Source organism: Rana temporaria, chromosome 2 (assembly GCF_905171775.1).
Source record: "Rana temporaria chromosome 2, aRanTem1.1, whole genome shotgun sequence".
In the NCBI taxonomy this organism is placed as follows: Eukaryota; Metazoa; Chordata; class Amphibia; order Anura; family Ranidae; genus Rana; species Rana temporaria.
This window is the reverse complement of record NC_053490.1, coordinates 402,142,458-402,158,974: the sequence shown is the minus strand read 5'-3', so window position 1 is coordinate 402,158,974 and position 16,517 is coordinate 402,142,458. Positions and strand designations below refer to the sequence as shown.

Here is a 16,517-nt window from a genome sequence, read left to right as displayed (position 1 = left end):
GAAAAGCCTTTCCTGATCAAGTTTCACTTTGTTACTGGGGTCTGACTTTCTTGGATTTGGTGGCAAAGCTTCACCCACTGCCACCCCCTGTTCTTTGACATTGCCTTTACCAACCATTAAGACAGGATTAGCCTCAGAGAAAGTCAAGCCACATTAATAACGTGAAACCAAAACAAAGAGGGGAAAAGATGTAACTTTTCTAGGCAGTAAAGGCATCAGGATCTTGTAAAGTCTACTCATAGGCAGCACTTTACTTTAAAGCTTTAAATTTGAGTAAGTAAAGGGGAAGGGTGGGAATGAGGCAATAGTTTCTCAGGCTAACCCAAAAACAAACCCGCCCAAATGATGTGTGGACTATGTCGGTACTGATGAGTCAAAGTAAACAATAATAGATCAAAAAGGGATATATTCATTAAAATTAAAATATTGCATTAAAATAATGTACATCAAAAGATTGGTACGATTCTCGACTAGTTTTGCGGGGTATCCGCTTCTTCAGGAGAACCAATCTAAGGGACAATAATGCAATGAGAAAGGTAAAATACATATAATACAGTTCAGCAATAAGTTAAATAATACATAACAATGAAAAATGTACCCAATGTGTAACGAAGCACATACTGGGCCCCTTTAACATTTGTGTATGCTACCTATTTAGAGATCAACGCACCATCCCCCATTTCCGCCGCGGGGGGACAATCACCTGGGTAGACCCAGCTCCGTGACTGCTTCATTACACATTGGGTACATTTTTCATTGTTATGTATTATTTAACTTATTGCTGAACTGTATTATATGTATTTTACCTTTCTCATTGCATTATTGTCCCTTAGATTGGTTCTCCTGAAGAAGCGGATACCCCGCGAAACTAGTCGAGAATCTTACCAATCTTTTGATGTACATTATTTTAATGCAATATTTAAATTTTAATAAATATATCCCTTTTTTATCTATTATTGTTTACTTTGCCTCATCAGTACCGACATAGTCCACACATTATTTGGGCGGGTTTGTTTTGGGTTAGCCTCAGCAACTATTCCCTCATTCCCACCCTCCCCCTTTACTTGTTCATCAATACCCGGATGATGGTACGTTATTATCCTTATTACACTTTCTTAATTGAGGCCATAACCCCACTTTTTTACTTTTAAATTTGAGCACACGTTACAACATTTTTGAGCAAAAATATTTATAGCTTGATACCACAAAAAAATCTGTTGTGTGGACCCAGGTGTAAAATTAATATATTGAACTTGATAGTAAAATGCTGCAATTGATTTTCTAAAACTGGAGAGTATACAATCTGCTGGAGCTCTGCATAGAAACCATTTTTTTTTTTTGTCAAAGATTAATTGAACAAGCTGATGTTAGAGGCTGATTGGCTACCATGCACTGATGAATGAGATTTTGCACTCTCCAGTGTTTATTTAAAGTAAATCTACCACAAGCATTGCATTAGGTAAACAGTATAACCATGTGTTAGGCCCCTTTCACACAGGGCGGATCAGTAATGATCCACCCCGTGAACCTCCGCTTGCTCAGCGGGGATCGCTCCGTTGATCCCCGCTGAGCCGGCGGATGACAGGGCGGTCCCCACACACTGTGCAGGGACCGCCCTGTCTTTTCTCCGCTCTCCCCTGTTTGGGGATCGGATGAACACGGACCGTCTGTCCGTGTTCACCCGATTCGATCCGCCAGACAGATGGAAAAGTAGGTTTTTCCTCCGTCACACTTTGGCGGATCGGAGCGGGTCAGATGTCAGCGGGCATGTCACCGCTGACATCCACGGCTCCATAGAGAAGCACGGAGCGCCCGTTCAGGTCCGCCTAAAAAACTGGCAGGCGGACCTGAACGGGCCTCCCGTGTGAAAGAGCCCTTCAAATGATAATCAGATCCAAAAATTTAGACATCTGACGTTATAATGAAAACCCTTACGTTTCCTGTAAAAGTTGAGCTTGTCCCCAGCCAAACCTAACTACTGGTCACTGAGGCCAAATATTTCAATGAAAGTAGAGAGGTTCAGGTGGTCGTGATGTTGAGGCTAAACTATGTTGGTTCATAGTTTGAATATGATTTTAAATTCCTTTCTCTTGATATCCACAGATTGTAACAAACAGCATCAGAAGATGGCAGGAATTATGGAGGAACTGTGATTCTATGGAGGAGTAGATGAATGGACACCTTTCAGTGGGCTATATGCCACCACAGTTACCACAGTGCTCTAGGCCAGGTATATGCAATTAGCGGACCTCCAGATGTTGCAAAACTACAATTCCCATCATGCCTCTGAATGAATGAAAATGAATGAAAAACTTATAAAGCGCGGCGCATGCGAACTGAATCGCTTCTATTGACAAATCCAGCCCTGCTCACAATGTACTAAAAACAGAATCCAGATGACAACTAGGACCTTGCACCTTTTAAAAAAGAAACATCAAAAGCAGAATCTATAATTTGATCATCAAAGGTCCATTTAAGGGTATACACCAGTCAAATCTGAAAATGATACTTTGCCTGCCTGATGATTAGTTCAGTTTTTTATATGCAGGTATAGCTGTACTGCAGTACAATTGGTACCTCTAATATATTAGGATTCCAGAACAGTTTTAGAGGAATACCTTACCCACTCAGCACTTGTCTAATGAACATCTGTAGACTGAAATGAATCACACCATCACAATGTATTCCTTGCCAGAAAAGTCTAGCAGTGAATCACAGTTCTGGAGAAGACATCACTTTGTCTGAACAGATACATATATCATCAAAAGGTTAGGAGTCAGAAGGACAGGGGCCTGGGAAACATAAGCCTTAGTAATGCTATCTCATATAATTTGATTGCTGATATTTATGGTCTTTACATGGATTGTACAAATTTTCTTAGTACAAACACTGCCATGTTTACATCCGTGGAAGCAAACAACGACATATAATGTATACTTAAGTCAAATCTTTCTGGTACACAGCCATAAAACATATGTGTTCAATTTACTGTATGCACACACATATAGTATTTGGGTGTTTATATGCATGTACACAGACAGGCAGACCTACCCCACAGGTTCAATTTTAGCATAACTGTCCTAGGTAGAGTTTGTGTTACCATGCCTGGGGGTTAATGTCTCTATTTTTTTTTTAAATATCGATAAGCTAGAAAGAATGACGTACTTGCATTGTAAAAGGCAGCTGTACTTCCAAAATAATAATAAAGTAACAGCAGAAGTTGAGTGGCATTATTAGATCTTTTGGAAATGATATAAATGTATGAACAGATAGATTCACACAGAATGGCCTAGATCCACAAAGAACTTACGCTGGCGTATCTATTGATACACTGCGTAAGTTCTAAGATGCCCCGTCGTATCTTTGTTTTGTATCCACAAAACAAGATACGACTGAATGTGGGCTCGATCCGACTTATGTACGTCTTAGTACGCCGCCGGATCTAAGGTGCATATTTACGCTGGCCGCTAGGTGGCGCTTCCGTTGATTTCCGCGTAGAGTATGCAAATTAGCTAGATACGCCAATCCTCAAACGTACGTCCGCCCAGCGCATTTTTTTACGTTGTTTCCGTAAGGCTTTTTTCGCCGTAACGTTACCCCTGGGTCTATGAGGCGTACGCAATGTTAAGTATGGACGTCGGGCCAGCGTCGAATTTTCCGTCGTTTACTTTGTTTGCGTAAAACGTTTGCGAATAGGGCTTTGCGTAAATTACGTTCACGTCGAAAGCATTGACTATTTGCGACGTGATTTTGAGCATGCTCACTGGGATACCCCCACGGATGGCGCATGCGCCGTTAAAAAAAAACGTAATTTACGTGGGGTCAAGTAGAATTAACATAAAACACGCCCACATCTTATCCATTTGAATTGCGCGCCCTTACGCCGACACAGTTACACTACACCGCCATAACTTACGGCGCAAATTCTTTCAGGATACGGAAACTACGCTGTAAGTTACAGCGGCGTAGTGTATCTTAGATACGCTATGCCTGCCTAAAGATAGGCAGATCTTTGTGGATCTGGCCCTATTTGTATTAAGAAATAGCCATGGCAGTTGAGTAACATTATGAAAAGTTGAGTGGCATTATCAGATCTTTTGGACATTGTGTGGATGGATAGACTGATGAATGGATGGATAGACAGAGAGATCAACAGAGTATTTGTATTAGGAAATAGCCATGAAAGTTGAGTAACATAATGAGAAGTTGAGTGGCATTATCAGATGTTTTTGAAATTGTGTGGATGGTTGGACTAATGAATGGATGAATGGATGGACAGAGAGATCAACAGAGTATTTGTATTGCCCATGAAAGTTGAGTGGCATTATCAGATCTTTTGGAAATGATGTGAATGAATGGATGGATGGATAGATAGATCCATAGAGTATTTGTATTTAAAAAATGCCCATGGATGTTGAGTAACTTTATCAAAAGCTGAGTTGCATTATCAGATCTTTTGCATATTATATACAGTAGATGGATTGATGGACTGACAGATCCACAGAGTATTTGTATTAAGTAATGCCCATGGAACTAAGTTAAGTAACTTTATGAGAAGCTGGGTGGTATTATCAGACCTTTTAGAAATGATGTGGATGTTTAGATGGATGGGTGGATAGATACGGTAGTTCTACTAAGTATTTGTATTAAGAAATGCCCATGGAAGTAAGTTAAGTAACTTTATTCAGACGCTGGGTGGTATTATCAGACCTTTTAGAAATTATGTGGATGAATGGATGGACAGACAGCTTTACAGAGAGTATTTGTATTCAGAAATGCTCATGGAAGTAAGTTAAGTAACTTTATTAGAAGCTGGGTGGTATTATCTGACCTTTTAGAAATGATGTGGATGTATAGATGAATGGATGGACAGATAGTTCTACAGAGTATTTGTATCAAGAAATGCCCATGGAACTAAGTTAAGTAACTTTATCTGAAGCCGGGTTGTATTTTCGGACCTTTTAGAAATTACATGGATGTATAGATGGATGGGTGAACAAATAGTTCTACAAGGTATTTGTATTAAGAAATGCCCATGGAACTAAGTTAAGTAACTTTATCAGAGGCTGGGTGGTATTATCAGACCTTTTAGACCATGAAAGATGAGTGGCATTATCAGATCTGGAAATGTAATAGCACCTATGTTAAAATTAAGCTTTTTCGGTAAGACAGTTTAAAGATCGATAAGGAGGCACAAAGTAACAACCACATGTCTAGGCAATAAGTGCACATTAGAGATAATCTTTATATTGGAACCCATGAGTTTCCGCTCTTTGGACACTGTCATGGCTCTCTGTACTGCTTTACCAATAGTGCAAGCTATTTAAGAGGCCAAGAGATAGCAGAAACCTATGACAAATATATTTATTTTGTAATAATTTAAATATTTTTTACTTTTTCTCACATAAATATACCTCTATCCATTTAAATGTTATTAAAGTGCATATCCCTGTACAGTACGTTTACCTCTCTATGTCCGACGGGACCAGCTGAGACATGTAGTTCCATAGCAGTAACTGACAGCACAGTGTTACGTTGCCAGATATCCACAAACGACTGTGAAGTAAGTGCTACCTAAAACATGCCTCACCATGACATTCCCTCACAGATCAAACTGACAGACTGCAAAGTAAACCTACTCTAAAGTAAACTGTTAGTAAAACTTAAATGAGAAAGCAGTGTGCTCAAGGATTGAGCTGACCACATAAGCAAAGCTTAGAGCAATCACACATCAAAATACTCACAACTATAGCAAAAGTCTTTAAGTAAATTCAAATTAAATCAAGTTTCAAAAAGCAGAAGAAGTCTTAAAGTTCACCAACTAAACCTTCGGAAGAAGTGAAGTGTCCTGGGCAGTTGGAGCAACTTTTCAATAAAATTCTTCTTTTGTAAACCTCCCCTAACACAATGCATTTGATTGAATAAGAAATATATCCAGGTAACCCTACCTTCATAGGCACACACCAGGTAGAAATTCAAGGTGAACAACCACAGCATGCAACGTAAGGCCCCCATGACCATAAAAACAACTCCTTCTTCAGAAACAGATTAAGTGGCAGAGGAAGCATAGAGAACGAGAGAGGAAAGAATTCTACACAGTCTTAAAGCTTCAGGCTAGAAGCAAGATACCGCAAGTTTTTTTTTTTTTTTTCCCTTGAAGAACTGAATCTCTGCCAGGAAAAAGGGGGGGAGAGCGCTGCAATCCCTTATTGGACGCAGCCGATTCCCTACACAACTCTACTATATGATTGCTTTGCAGAAGTTGTTTTTTAATTCCACTTTTTTTTCTTCTCTTTGTAGAAAAGCAGACATTTTAATTAAAAGACGCCCTTTCTGTTTAGAAATAACTGTAGATGAACCTGGTTTTGGAATGTAAGCTTTTTAACCCATTTGGCCTGTTTGCTATGGTCTGATTTTATTAATGGTTGCATTGACAAGGGTTATTTCCTCCAGGCTGCTGGACTAACATAGTCTTCCAAGGATGTTTAGATTGGAAACAAGCCAGATGAAAAAACTAAATGCTTTCTACAGTATATCCCTAATTTGTACATTGCTAGATTATTATTTTTTTAATGGGAAACAGTTTTCATTAATTTTATTTACACCTTTAATATGTAGTTCGTAGACCTCAACCTTGCATAAACCAAATACCTACTGCGTGCAAAATGTGATTTAAAAGGTTTTTCGCAATTCTAGCAAAATAAAATTTTTTTTTTTACAACAAACAAAACACATTTATATATATATATATATATATATATATATATATATATATATATATATATATATATATATATATATATATATATATATAGTGTGATGGAATAATAAAGTGTAGCGCTAAGTGTTAAAAGAGATGGGATAACCCTGCTCTATAGTATATAAAATGCTAATATACTGTATATATATATATAGGATGTAGAAACCTATATGTGATATGTGCAAATCAATGGAAACAATATCATGCAACCATAAGGTGTATGTGCACTGTATATATAACTGGAATACGTAAAAAAAAAAGGGCCAGATCCACAAATATCCTGCGTAACTTAAATCTTCCGATTTAAGTTACACCGCCGCAAAATTTCTACCTAAGTGCCCGATCCACAAAGCACTTACCTTAAAATTTGCGGCGGTGTAACTTAAATGTGTCCGGCGCAAGGCGTGCCGAATCTAATGGGGCGAGTCCCATTTAAATTAGGCGCGCTCCCGCGCTGGACGTACTGCGCATGCTCCGTCGGGTAACTTACCCGACGTGCATTGCGCTAACAGACGTCGCTCCGACGTCATTTGCTTAGACGTTAACGTAAATGGCGTCCAGCGCCATTCACGGACGTCTTACGCAAACGATGTAGAGTTTAAAAAATGTTGACGCGGGAACGATGGCCATACTTAATAGGGCTTAGTCAAATAGGACTTAGCTCTATTTTTACACGGCGTAACTCGACGTAAACAACGTAGTATCAGCGCGACGGGCCCGTCGGAACGTTCGTGGATCGCCGTAAGTGTTCATTTGCATATTCTAGGCTGGCCGCAATGGCCTCGCCACCTAGCGGCCGGCCTAGAATTGCATCCTTAAGATCCGACAGTGTAATTCAATTACACATGTCGGATCTTCTGCCTATCTATGGTAAACTGATTCTGTGGATCAGTTCCATAGATAGAAACAGGGATATGACGGCGTATCAGTAGATACGCCGGCGTATCCCTTTTGAGGATAACCCCCTAAGAGTCATATAGGTAATGAAAAACACATATACAAGTGTAAAATGTGAGTGACCAGAAAATATATATAAATTAAATGTGAGATGACATAACAATCCCACTGCGATAAAGGAATTGAATCAAATAATCGCTAAAATAAAATAAAATGAAGTCCCAAAAAATTCTGTGACACCCGTCATTGTGAATTCATCAATAAGTGTCCAGATTGAACGTCACAGATCAATGCAATATGATGATAAAACTTCAAATGGTCTATATAAACAGGAGTGGTATGCTGTTTGGAAACGTCACCCGGGAGTGCCTTCACCTTTGGGCTGGGGAGAGAAATAAATACTCTTTCCCTCCAATGTGGACCCAACTCACCCTACAGTGGTGGATCGCTTGTGCTTGTGCTTATGTCCCAAATAAAGACTCCAGGGAACCGACTTGCGCATGCGCAGTAGGTAACCAGGCTGTGAAGCCGCTTCCTGATTCCCTTAGGCTGCATTCACACCTGAGCGTTTTGTCGCCTGAAGCGCGACGCTCCAAAACGCTAGAGGGGAAAAAATACATTATTCTCAATGGAGATGGTTCACATCTCCACTCCAAAACGCCTGACGCCGAACGCCTGAAGCTCAAACAAGTTCCGCATCCTTTTTTGTCGCGCAAATCTGGCGGTTTGGGCGTTTTTGAGCGTTTGTATTTCCCATAGAAAGTAATAGAAACGCTCAATTCAAGCGACTAGCGCGACAACGAGCGTTTGCTACGGGCATTTTGTTGCTTTAATCAATAGAACATTTCCCCCAGGCAGAAGATAAATAAAATCTACCAACATAGCAACAAGTGATGAAAAGATGATAATTTATCCAATTGGCTAAAATAAAAAACGTGGAAGTACAAAAACGTCGGAAGACGCTGTATGCAAACGCGCAAATACGCATGAATACGCGCAAAAAAAACGCAGAAAAAACGCCCGAAAAAACGACCAAACAAGCTACGCTCAGGTGTGAATGCAGCCTTATAGAGATGCCGGTGCCTGCACCCGGAGCCGAGGGATGGGTTGGCTTCGGGTGAGGATATTGCAGGTACCCTGGACAGGTAAGTGTCCTAATATTAAAAGCTGCAGTATTTGTAGCTGCTGACTTTTAATTTAAATTTTTTCAGCGGAACTCCGCTTTAAAAAGTGTTTGCTGTTTTTTTAATTAGATTTAGTCTATTTAAATCTGCTAGTGCATCTAAGGCCTTGTACACACGGTCGGACCAAACCGATGTGACTGGTCCGTCGGACCGCTTTCATCCGTTCACCGCTGAAGTGGCCTGATGGTCTGATGTGCGTACACACCGTCAGTCCAAAATCCGATCAGGTCAGAACGCGGTGACGTCAAACACACGACGTGCTGAATAAAACGAAGTTCAATGCTTCCAAGCATGCGTCGACTTGATTCTGAGCATGCGCATGTTTGAACCGATGCTTTTCTGTACTAACCATCGGTTTGGTCCGATCGGGCAGCGGTCCATCGGTTCGGTTTTGAAGCATGTTTTAAAATTTTGGACCGAAGGAAAACAGACCGATAGCCTATACACACGGTCGGCTTGGTCCGATGAAACTGAACTTCGGTTCATTCTCATCGTTTCGGTCCGACCGTGTGTACGGGGCCTGACACTACCCTCTACCCAGTTTCTACTGTTCTACATGTAATATGTTGTAGCGTAGCATGATTTTTTTCCTGGTGATGCGGCCAGTAACACACTTCCTGTCTCCTGACTCCACAGCAGTCAGCAGCTTCAGTATTTGACTTAAAAAAATATAATAATAATAATTTCGCCGGAACTCCGCTTCAAGTTCTCAACAGTGAGAAAAAATAATAACTAGTTATCAATCAAAAATAATCAATGTGGTAGAACAGTAATAAACTATTTTTTATTTTTTTTGTCAATTGTGGAATAAATTAGACCTTTACTCTCTGTAAAATAAATGAACCCATAAAAAGTGGAAATCCAAATGAAATAAACCATGTAAAATCATCATTCTGTCACATAAGATTTAGAACACAAGAACAAACTTCCATAAAGTGATATTGATATAGAAGACCTAAAAAATTCCAACACACAAGTGAAACCAAGTATATAACTTGAAAAAAAAAAAAAAAAACTAACAGAGGAAGAAACACAAAACTCATGATGTGGCACATGAAGCAAGGAAGTATGATCTTCTAACAGCTCTGTAATTACATAGGACAGGAACTGTTCCCACGGAAGTAACACATACTAATAACACATCTACAACTTAAATGAAAAAAACACATACGGTACTACTATAGTTGTTTCTATATATTTCGTTTCTAAAATATTTAAGTTTAAGAAGATTCTATTGGGATTTTAAATGTAAAATAGAGAAGTATACAAAATAATGGAGCAAGAATTAGGAAAGGTGATACAGCTAAGAAGAAAAAAGGTAGCAGATAAAAACAGCACCATAAGCCTATTTTATAAACAGTGGGGCAGATCCACAAAGAGAGTACGCCGGCGTATCTACTAATACGCCGGCGTACTTTCAAATTTCCTGCGTTGTATCTTTGTTTCGAATCCTCAAAACAAGATACGACGGCATCTGGGTTAGATCCGACAGGCGTACGTCTTTGTACGCCTTCGGATCTAAGATGCAATTCTTCGGCGTCCGCTGGGTGGCGTTCCCGTCGTAATCCGCTTCGAGTATGCAAATGAGCTATTTCCGACGATCCACGAACGTATGAGCGGCCGTCGCATTCTTTTACGTTGTCTCTAGTCGGCTTTTTCCGGCGTATAGTTAAACCTGCTATTTGGTGGCGTACGCAATGTTAAGTATGGCCGTCGTTCCCGCGTATAATTTTTTTTTTTTTTTCGTTTGCGGAAGTCGTCGGTGAATCGGGATGGACGTAATTTACGTCCTCGTCAAAACAATGACGTCCTTGCGACGTCATTTAGCGCAATGCACGGTGGGAAATTTAGGGACATCGCATGCGCAGTTTGTTCGGCGCGGGGACACGCTTCATTTAAATGAAACACTCCCATTTGAATTAGGCGCCGTTACGCCACGAGAGATACACTACGCCGCCGTAACTTACGGCGCAAATTCTTTCAGGATTCAAACCAAAAAAAGTAAGTTATGGCGGCGTAGCGTATCTCAGATACGCTGCGCCGGGGCAGATTTTTGTGGATCTGCCCCAGTGACTATACCTATTAATGCTCATGTCAAGGCAAAAAAAAATATATATGCTGTATACCTCTGCTATACATGCACATTTCCCCCTGCTTTATTTTTTAAAGACCCCAGAGCTACAGTAAAATACCATGGGCCAGATTCACAACGGAGTTACGACGGCGTATCTCCGGATGCGCCGTCGTAACTCTGAGTTGCGGGGTCGTATCAATGCGACTGATTCATAGAATCAGTTACGCATAGATTTCCCTAAGATCAAACCGGCGTAAGTGTCTTACGTATCTTAGGCTGCATATTTACGCTGGCCGCAAGGTGGCGCTTCCGTATATTTCCGTGAGGAATATGCAAATTAGGTAGTTACGCCGATTCAGAAACGTACGTCCGCCCGGCACATTTTTTTACGTCGTTTACATTAGGCTTTTTCCGGCGTAAAGTTACCCCTGCTATATGAGACGTATCCTATGTTAAGTATGGACGTCGTTCCCGCTTCGAATTTTGAAAATTTTACGTAGTTTGTGTAAGTCGTTCGCGAATAGGGCTGTACGTAAGTTACGTTCACGTCTAAAGCATTGACGAGTTGCGGCGTAATTTCGAGCATGCGCACTGGGATTCTTTCATGAACGGCGCATGCGCCGTTCATAAAAAACTTCAAATACGTGGGGTCACACTAAATTTATATAAAACACGCCCACATCATCCACATTTTATTTTTTATTTTCTTTGCATGTGATTAGATATTCTTTGCAAAATTAATTTCATTATATTCACTAATCTAAGGGAAGACTCTCTTGAAAAGTGAAAATTCTCTTGCAAAATGAACAGCCTATTCTGCTTAAGCTTGGTTTCCGGTGCGAATACCATCTTCATTTTCCCTGCGAAGAGAAAAATCAGTGTTTCACGTCAGTTTTTGATCAGGATCAGGTCAGAATTGCATCAGTATCAGGCCAGGTTTACATCAGGATGAGGTCAGGATTTTATCCTGTTCACAACGGAACACATCTGCGAATCAGATGCGTGCCCCATAGAAGATAATGGGCCTGAATTCGCACCTGAGACGAACCCCACTGCCTAGAAATCACACAAGTTTTTTTTGGGCAATGCGGAGTGTGAATGCACTGCTGATATGTGAACCTGCCTAGCATAGGTATGCGCAGTCTATTGCATTAGGGTGTGCACCCCAAAGCTCAAACACACAGAACTGATCACTCACGATGTTCATTCAGGAAGGGGATGGTTAATTACATATTTACCGGCCCCTTCATCCACTCATCCTAAAACATCCTTGCAGCAACAGCCGGCGGGAGAGGAGGGAAGCTGTTAGCACTGCAGGGGGAAGGAGGGAGCCAGGGAAGTAAGGGAAATCTGTGCTGTGAAGGGTGATTAGGGTGTGCCTGGGACACCTGGCACACCCTGTGCGAACGCCTATGAATGCAAGTATCCCAGGAGGCTGCAAGACCAGGGACATGTCATACTGGCCTACCGAGCAAGGCCAAAGGAAATTTTTTTAAAGAAACCGATAAGCAGAGATTATTATTTTTTATTCTGCTTGGGGGGGGGTTGGGTCTAAATTAAACTACCTTTTGGGAGTTAAGTTCTGCTATGACTTTCCAGGAATGACCAAGCAAAAACAAAATAATATAGTATATAAATATATATTGGAATATGCATTGACAGGTCACACAGGTGCTTTAATTAAGCAGCATTTTTTTAGAAACTGAAGTGTTATATTGTAAAAGCTTATAGTCCAGCTCAAGGTGTTATGAAAATGAACAGGCCCGGTCTCTCACAGTACTTAAATGGGTGGTGGCTGTCAAGTGCTTTATCCAGAAAGTGATAGAGAAAATGGAACCAGAGAGACACCGCACACCGCCAGCTCGTCAGATAGGAAGAAAGGTGAATGACTGAGGCCGTCTACAATTTTTCCTGCTTACTTTTAACTTACAGCTTCTTTTCCGGCCAGGTAAGATATGTGCATGTTTGGGGGCGTGGTCTGGACATGACTGAGTAGAGTCGCATACTTGAAGAGCTCCCTGTCCGGCCCGGCCTTTCTCAGCTATATTTAAGTGATATCGACCGGTATTCCCCGGTATGTACTCCGCTGAGAAGCGGAGAGGGAAGAACAAGAGAAAAACCCCTCCTAAACCACATCCAAGCGACGAAATACGCAGATTATTTCAGAACAACTGCAGAGCCTCACCGGACACCAAGATGGCGGATGCCATGAGGCACAGCTCTCTTAATACACTGCAGCCACAGGATTCCTCTCCCCCCGACATCTTCCCTCACCCCTGACATGGAGTTCAACCCCCCGGCGGTCTTCTCTTCGGAGTCCCAGGAACCACAACATCCACATCTTACCCTGCTTACCTTATGAGCCAACGCTGAACTGCGGGCGTTACTCCGGGCCCTGCCTACGAGGGCCGACTTCGAGCCGCTGGCCGGAAGGCTAGAGGCAGCCCACCGCAAGGAGATCACGGTGGTGAGAAAGGAGGTGGAGACGCTGACAGAGCGAATGGGAGCAGGAGAAACCTCAGTGACTGCCCTGGAGAGATGTATAACCGCGTTGGAGGCTCAGTAATCAACCCAGGCAGCTGCGGTCCTCACACAACAACTTCAGCTAGAGAAAATGGAGGACCGTAGTAGGAGGAATAACCTGCGACTGAGAGGTATGCCGGAGGCCACTGAAACGGAGGACATGGCGGGAACTGTGCTAGGCATATTTCAGGAACTGCTGGGGGAGGATTTTCCAGCCAACCTGCCCTTCGACAGGATTCACAGAGCTCTGGGCCCCCGCTCAACAGATCCAGACAGGCCAAGGGACGTTTATGCTGCATCCATCAATCACAGAAGGAGTTGGTACTACGGGAGACATGGGAGAAGGGTGATGTGGACTTTGATGGCGCCACCCTTCAAATCCTCCCCGACCTTTCCAAAGCAACCTTGCAGCGTCGAGCCATGCTGAAGCCTGTGCTGGAAGTGGCCCGGCAATCTGGAATTAAGTACAGGTGGGGATTCCCCATCTATGTGACTTTCAAGAAATCACAACAGTTCTTTACCCTGCAAACCTCCTCCGATCTCCCTGACCTCTTTGCCTTTCTGGATCCCTTCGATGTCCCTGACTGGCTACAGTTACTACAACACTCGGCTCCCCGTTCTGGACCGTCGGGACGACAGAGAGGCAGGTCGCCCAGGCCGCAGATCGCGATACACTCCCGCGGAGTCAAGGGAAACCTGACCTCGGCAGGCTATGAGGTGTTTTTTTTTGTTTGTTTGTTCTGCTCTCGCCATTTTTTTCTTCTCCCCCTCCCCTGGCTTCCCTTGTTCCCCCCTCTTTTGGTCGTTGTCGGTTCGTTTGCCCCCCCCTCCGGATTGTTTATTTCTACCCCCCTGGTGGCTGGACTAGCTCCCAAGGTGGATCCCCGCTCGCCCCCACTTCCGTTATGGGGCTGCGGTGGACGACTTTACCCTGGCACCTAGACCCTTGTGGTTCCGGATTGGACTGCCAAAACCCCCGGATCCCGGGGGAGGGAACGCGGTGAGGAAGAAGAAGCGCCGACACCCTTTTGTCTGACCCCTCTGTTTTGACTGGACCGACCGTGGATCGAATCTAGAAGGCGGTCTCACGCAATGATCTCTTTGGACTGAGAAAATCCAGGAAGGAGGGATAGGGGTGATTAGCATGACTAAATTGGCTTAATGTTATAAATGCACTGTTGGTCGGTTTTATGTTTTCTTTGTTTTATATACTAATGTTTTTCTTCCCCGGGTTTACCCTCTCAGGAATACAAGGTTATTTTATGTTGGCGGGCTGGGGGGCTGTGCTGGACTGGGGTAGCTCCCCTTGGTCCTCTCTAACCTCCTCCCCACTAGGCCGAAGCACCACCCCTGGTGCGAACCGGGGCGTGCTTTCTTTTTTGCGAACGAATATCGCTCGCATTTCTTAGTAAGATGGACGGTTTATACTGTCCACTCTTTAGGAGTTTTTTTGTTGTTTTGTCTCTTTGATATACCCCCCTTTTTTTTCCTCTACCCTCTTTCCCTATTTGTTCCTCCTCTCTCTGTTTTCCATTCCTTCCCCTGTACACCCCCTTTTTGTTTCTCTCTCCTTCCCCTTCTCTCCCTCTTTTTACTGACTCTCTTCTTTTGACCCAGGGAGGATGGACAACCTTCTTATATTCTCGCTGAACGTGAAGGGACTAAATGTGCCCGAAAAGCGCCGTATGCTCCTAAATGATCTCAAAAGAGTTAGGGCCGACGTAGCATTCATCCAGGAGACACACTTCAGAACCGGGGGGCCTCTATGCCTGGGAGGCCGCTTTTTCCCCTATGTGTATCATGCCACTAACAAGACACTAGCTAAGACCAAGGGAGTATTCATACTCATATCAGGAGAAGTGCCATGGACATGCGGCGATACCATGACAGATGTCATGGGTCACTATATGTTCATAAAGGGGATGATAAGGGACACAAAGGTGACACTGGCCACTATTTATGCGCCCAACGACCGACAAGCCACCTTCCTACATGACACACTAGACCTCCTGATGGAATTTAAGGAGGGACAGTTGATTGTGGGAGGCGACTTTAACATTCCTCTGTCCCCCTCGGTCGACACTTCGTCGGGTCATTCCTCTGTACGTTTAGAAATATATAAACGCATTTCCCGGGACTTACAAAACACCCAGCTAGGCGACTTTCGGAGGCTCCGTCAGTCTGGAGAGAGGGATTACACCTTCAACTTGTCACCACACAAAGTGTACTCGAGGATTGACTACTTTTTTGTACTTTTTTGCCAGCTGGAGGCGGTACCCGACTCGACAAAAGGCAACATCACGTGGTCGGACCATGCGCCTATTACCAGGCGCTACGATCTTTCAGCGACCCCGACGTCCAGAACAAGGTTCTGGCGCCTGAACGAAAGTTTACTACAGATGCCGGAAGTCATGACAGAGGTCACAAATGAATTACACCACTATTTTAGGACTAACGACACAGACAACTGCGACCCGGGTATTCTGTGGGAAGGGCATAAATCAGTAATCAGAGGGATACTGATCAAACATGGCGCACGTATTAAAAGAGAGCGGGAACAGCAACTGTTGCGGCTTCTAGATAAGATTTGCACTGTGGAATCCAAACACAAACGAATGCCTGTGCCCTCCCTGGAAGCTGAGCTGCTTTCACTTAGAAGACAAACAGTAGACTTACTCCATTATAGAGCTAACGCGGCGCTACAATTCTGCCGGAAACTTACATATGAATCTGTAAACAAATGTGGGAGACTACTCGCTAAAGCGGTCTGGAACCACAGTTCATACTTCACATAACAGCACCCTCGGGACAAAAGAGAACTATGCCAACTCACATAGCACAGGAGTTTAGGACTTACTACTCCTTTCTGTATAACCTCCCAACTAGGACCCCCAATGACATGACGATAGAAGCCTACATTGACGCCTCACAGCTGCTTCAATTACCAACGACGTTGAGAGCGGACCTAGGTGACCCCAGTGCATATCTCTCTTATCCATAAAGAAGGTAAGGACCTGACAGCGTGCGGCAGCTACAGGCCCATCTCCCTATTGAACACTGACCTTAAGCTATTTACTAA

General features: G+C 43.0%; 1 protein-coding gene across 2 annotated transcripts in view; it reads right to left on the bottom strand.

Annotated features, from left to right (window-relative positions):
- The window catches only part of SRPX (sushi repeat containing protein X-linked), a 138,807-nt gene extending 132,678 nt beyond the window's left edge, over positions 1-6,129 (bottom strand). For both annotated transcript variants that reach the window (XM_040338122.1, XM_040338123.1), the window contains exon 1: positions 5,949-6,129. In XM_040338122.1, coding sequence (XP_040194056.1) covers positions 5,949-6,021 — 73 coding nt within the window. In that variant the 5' untranslated portion in view covers positions 6,022-6,129. The remainder of the gene's footprint in view (positions 1-5,948) is intronic.
- Between the last annotated feature and the right edge of the window lie 10,388 nt (positions 6,130-16,517).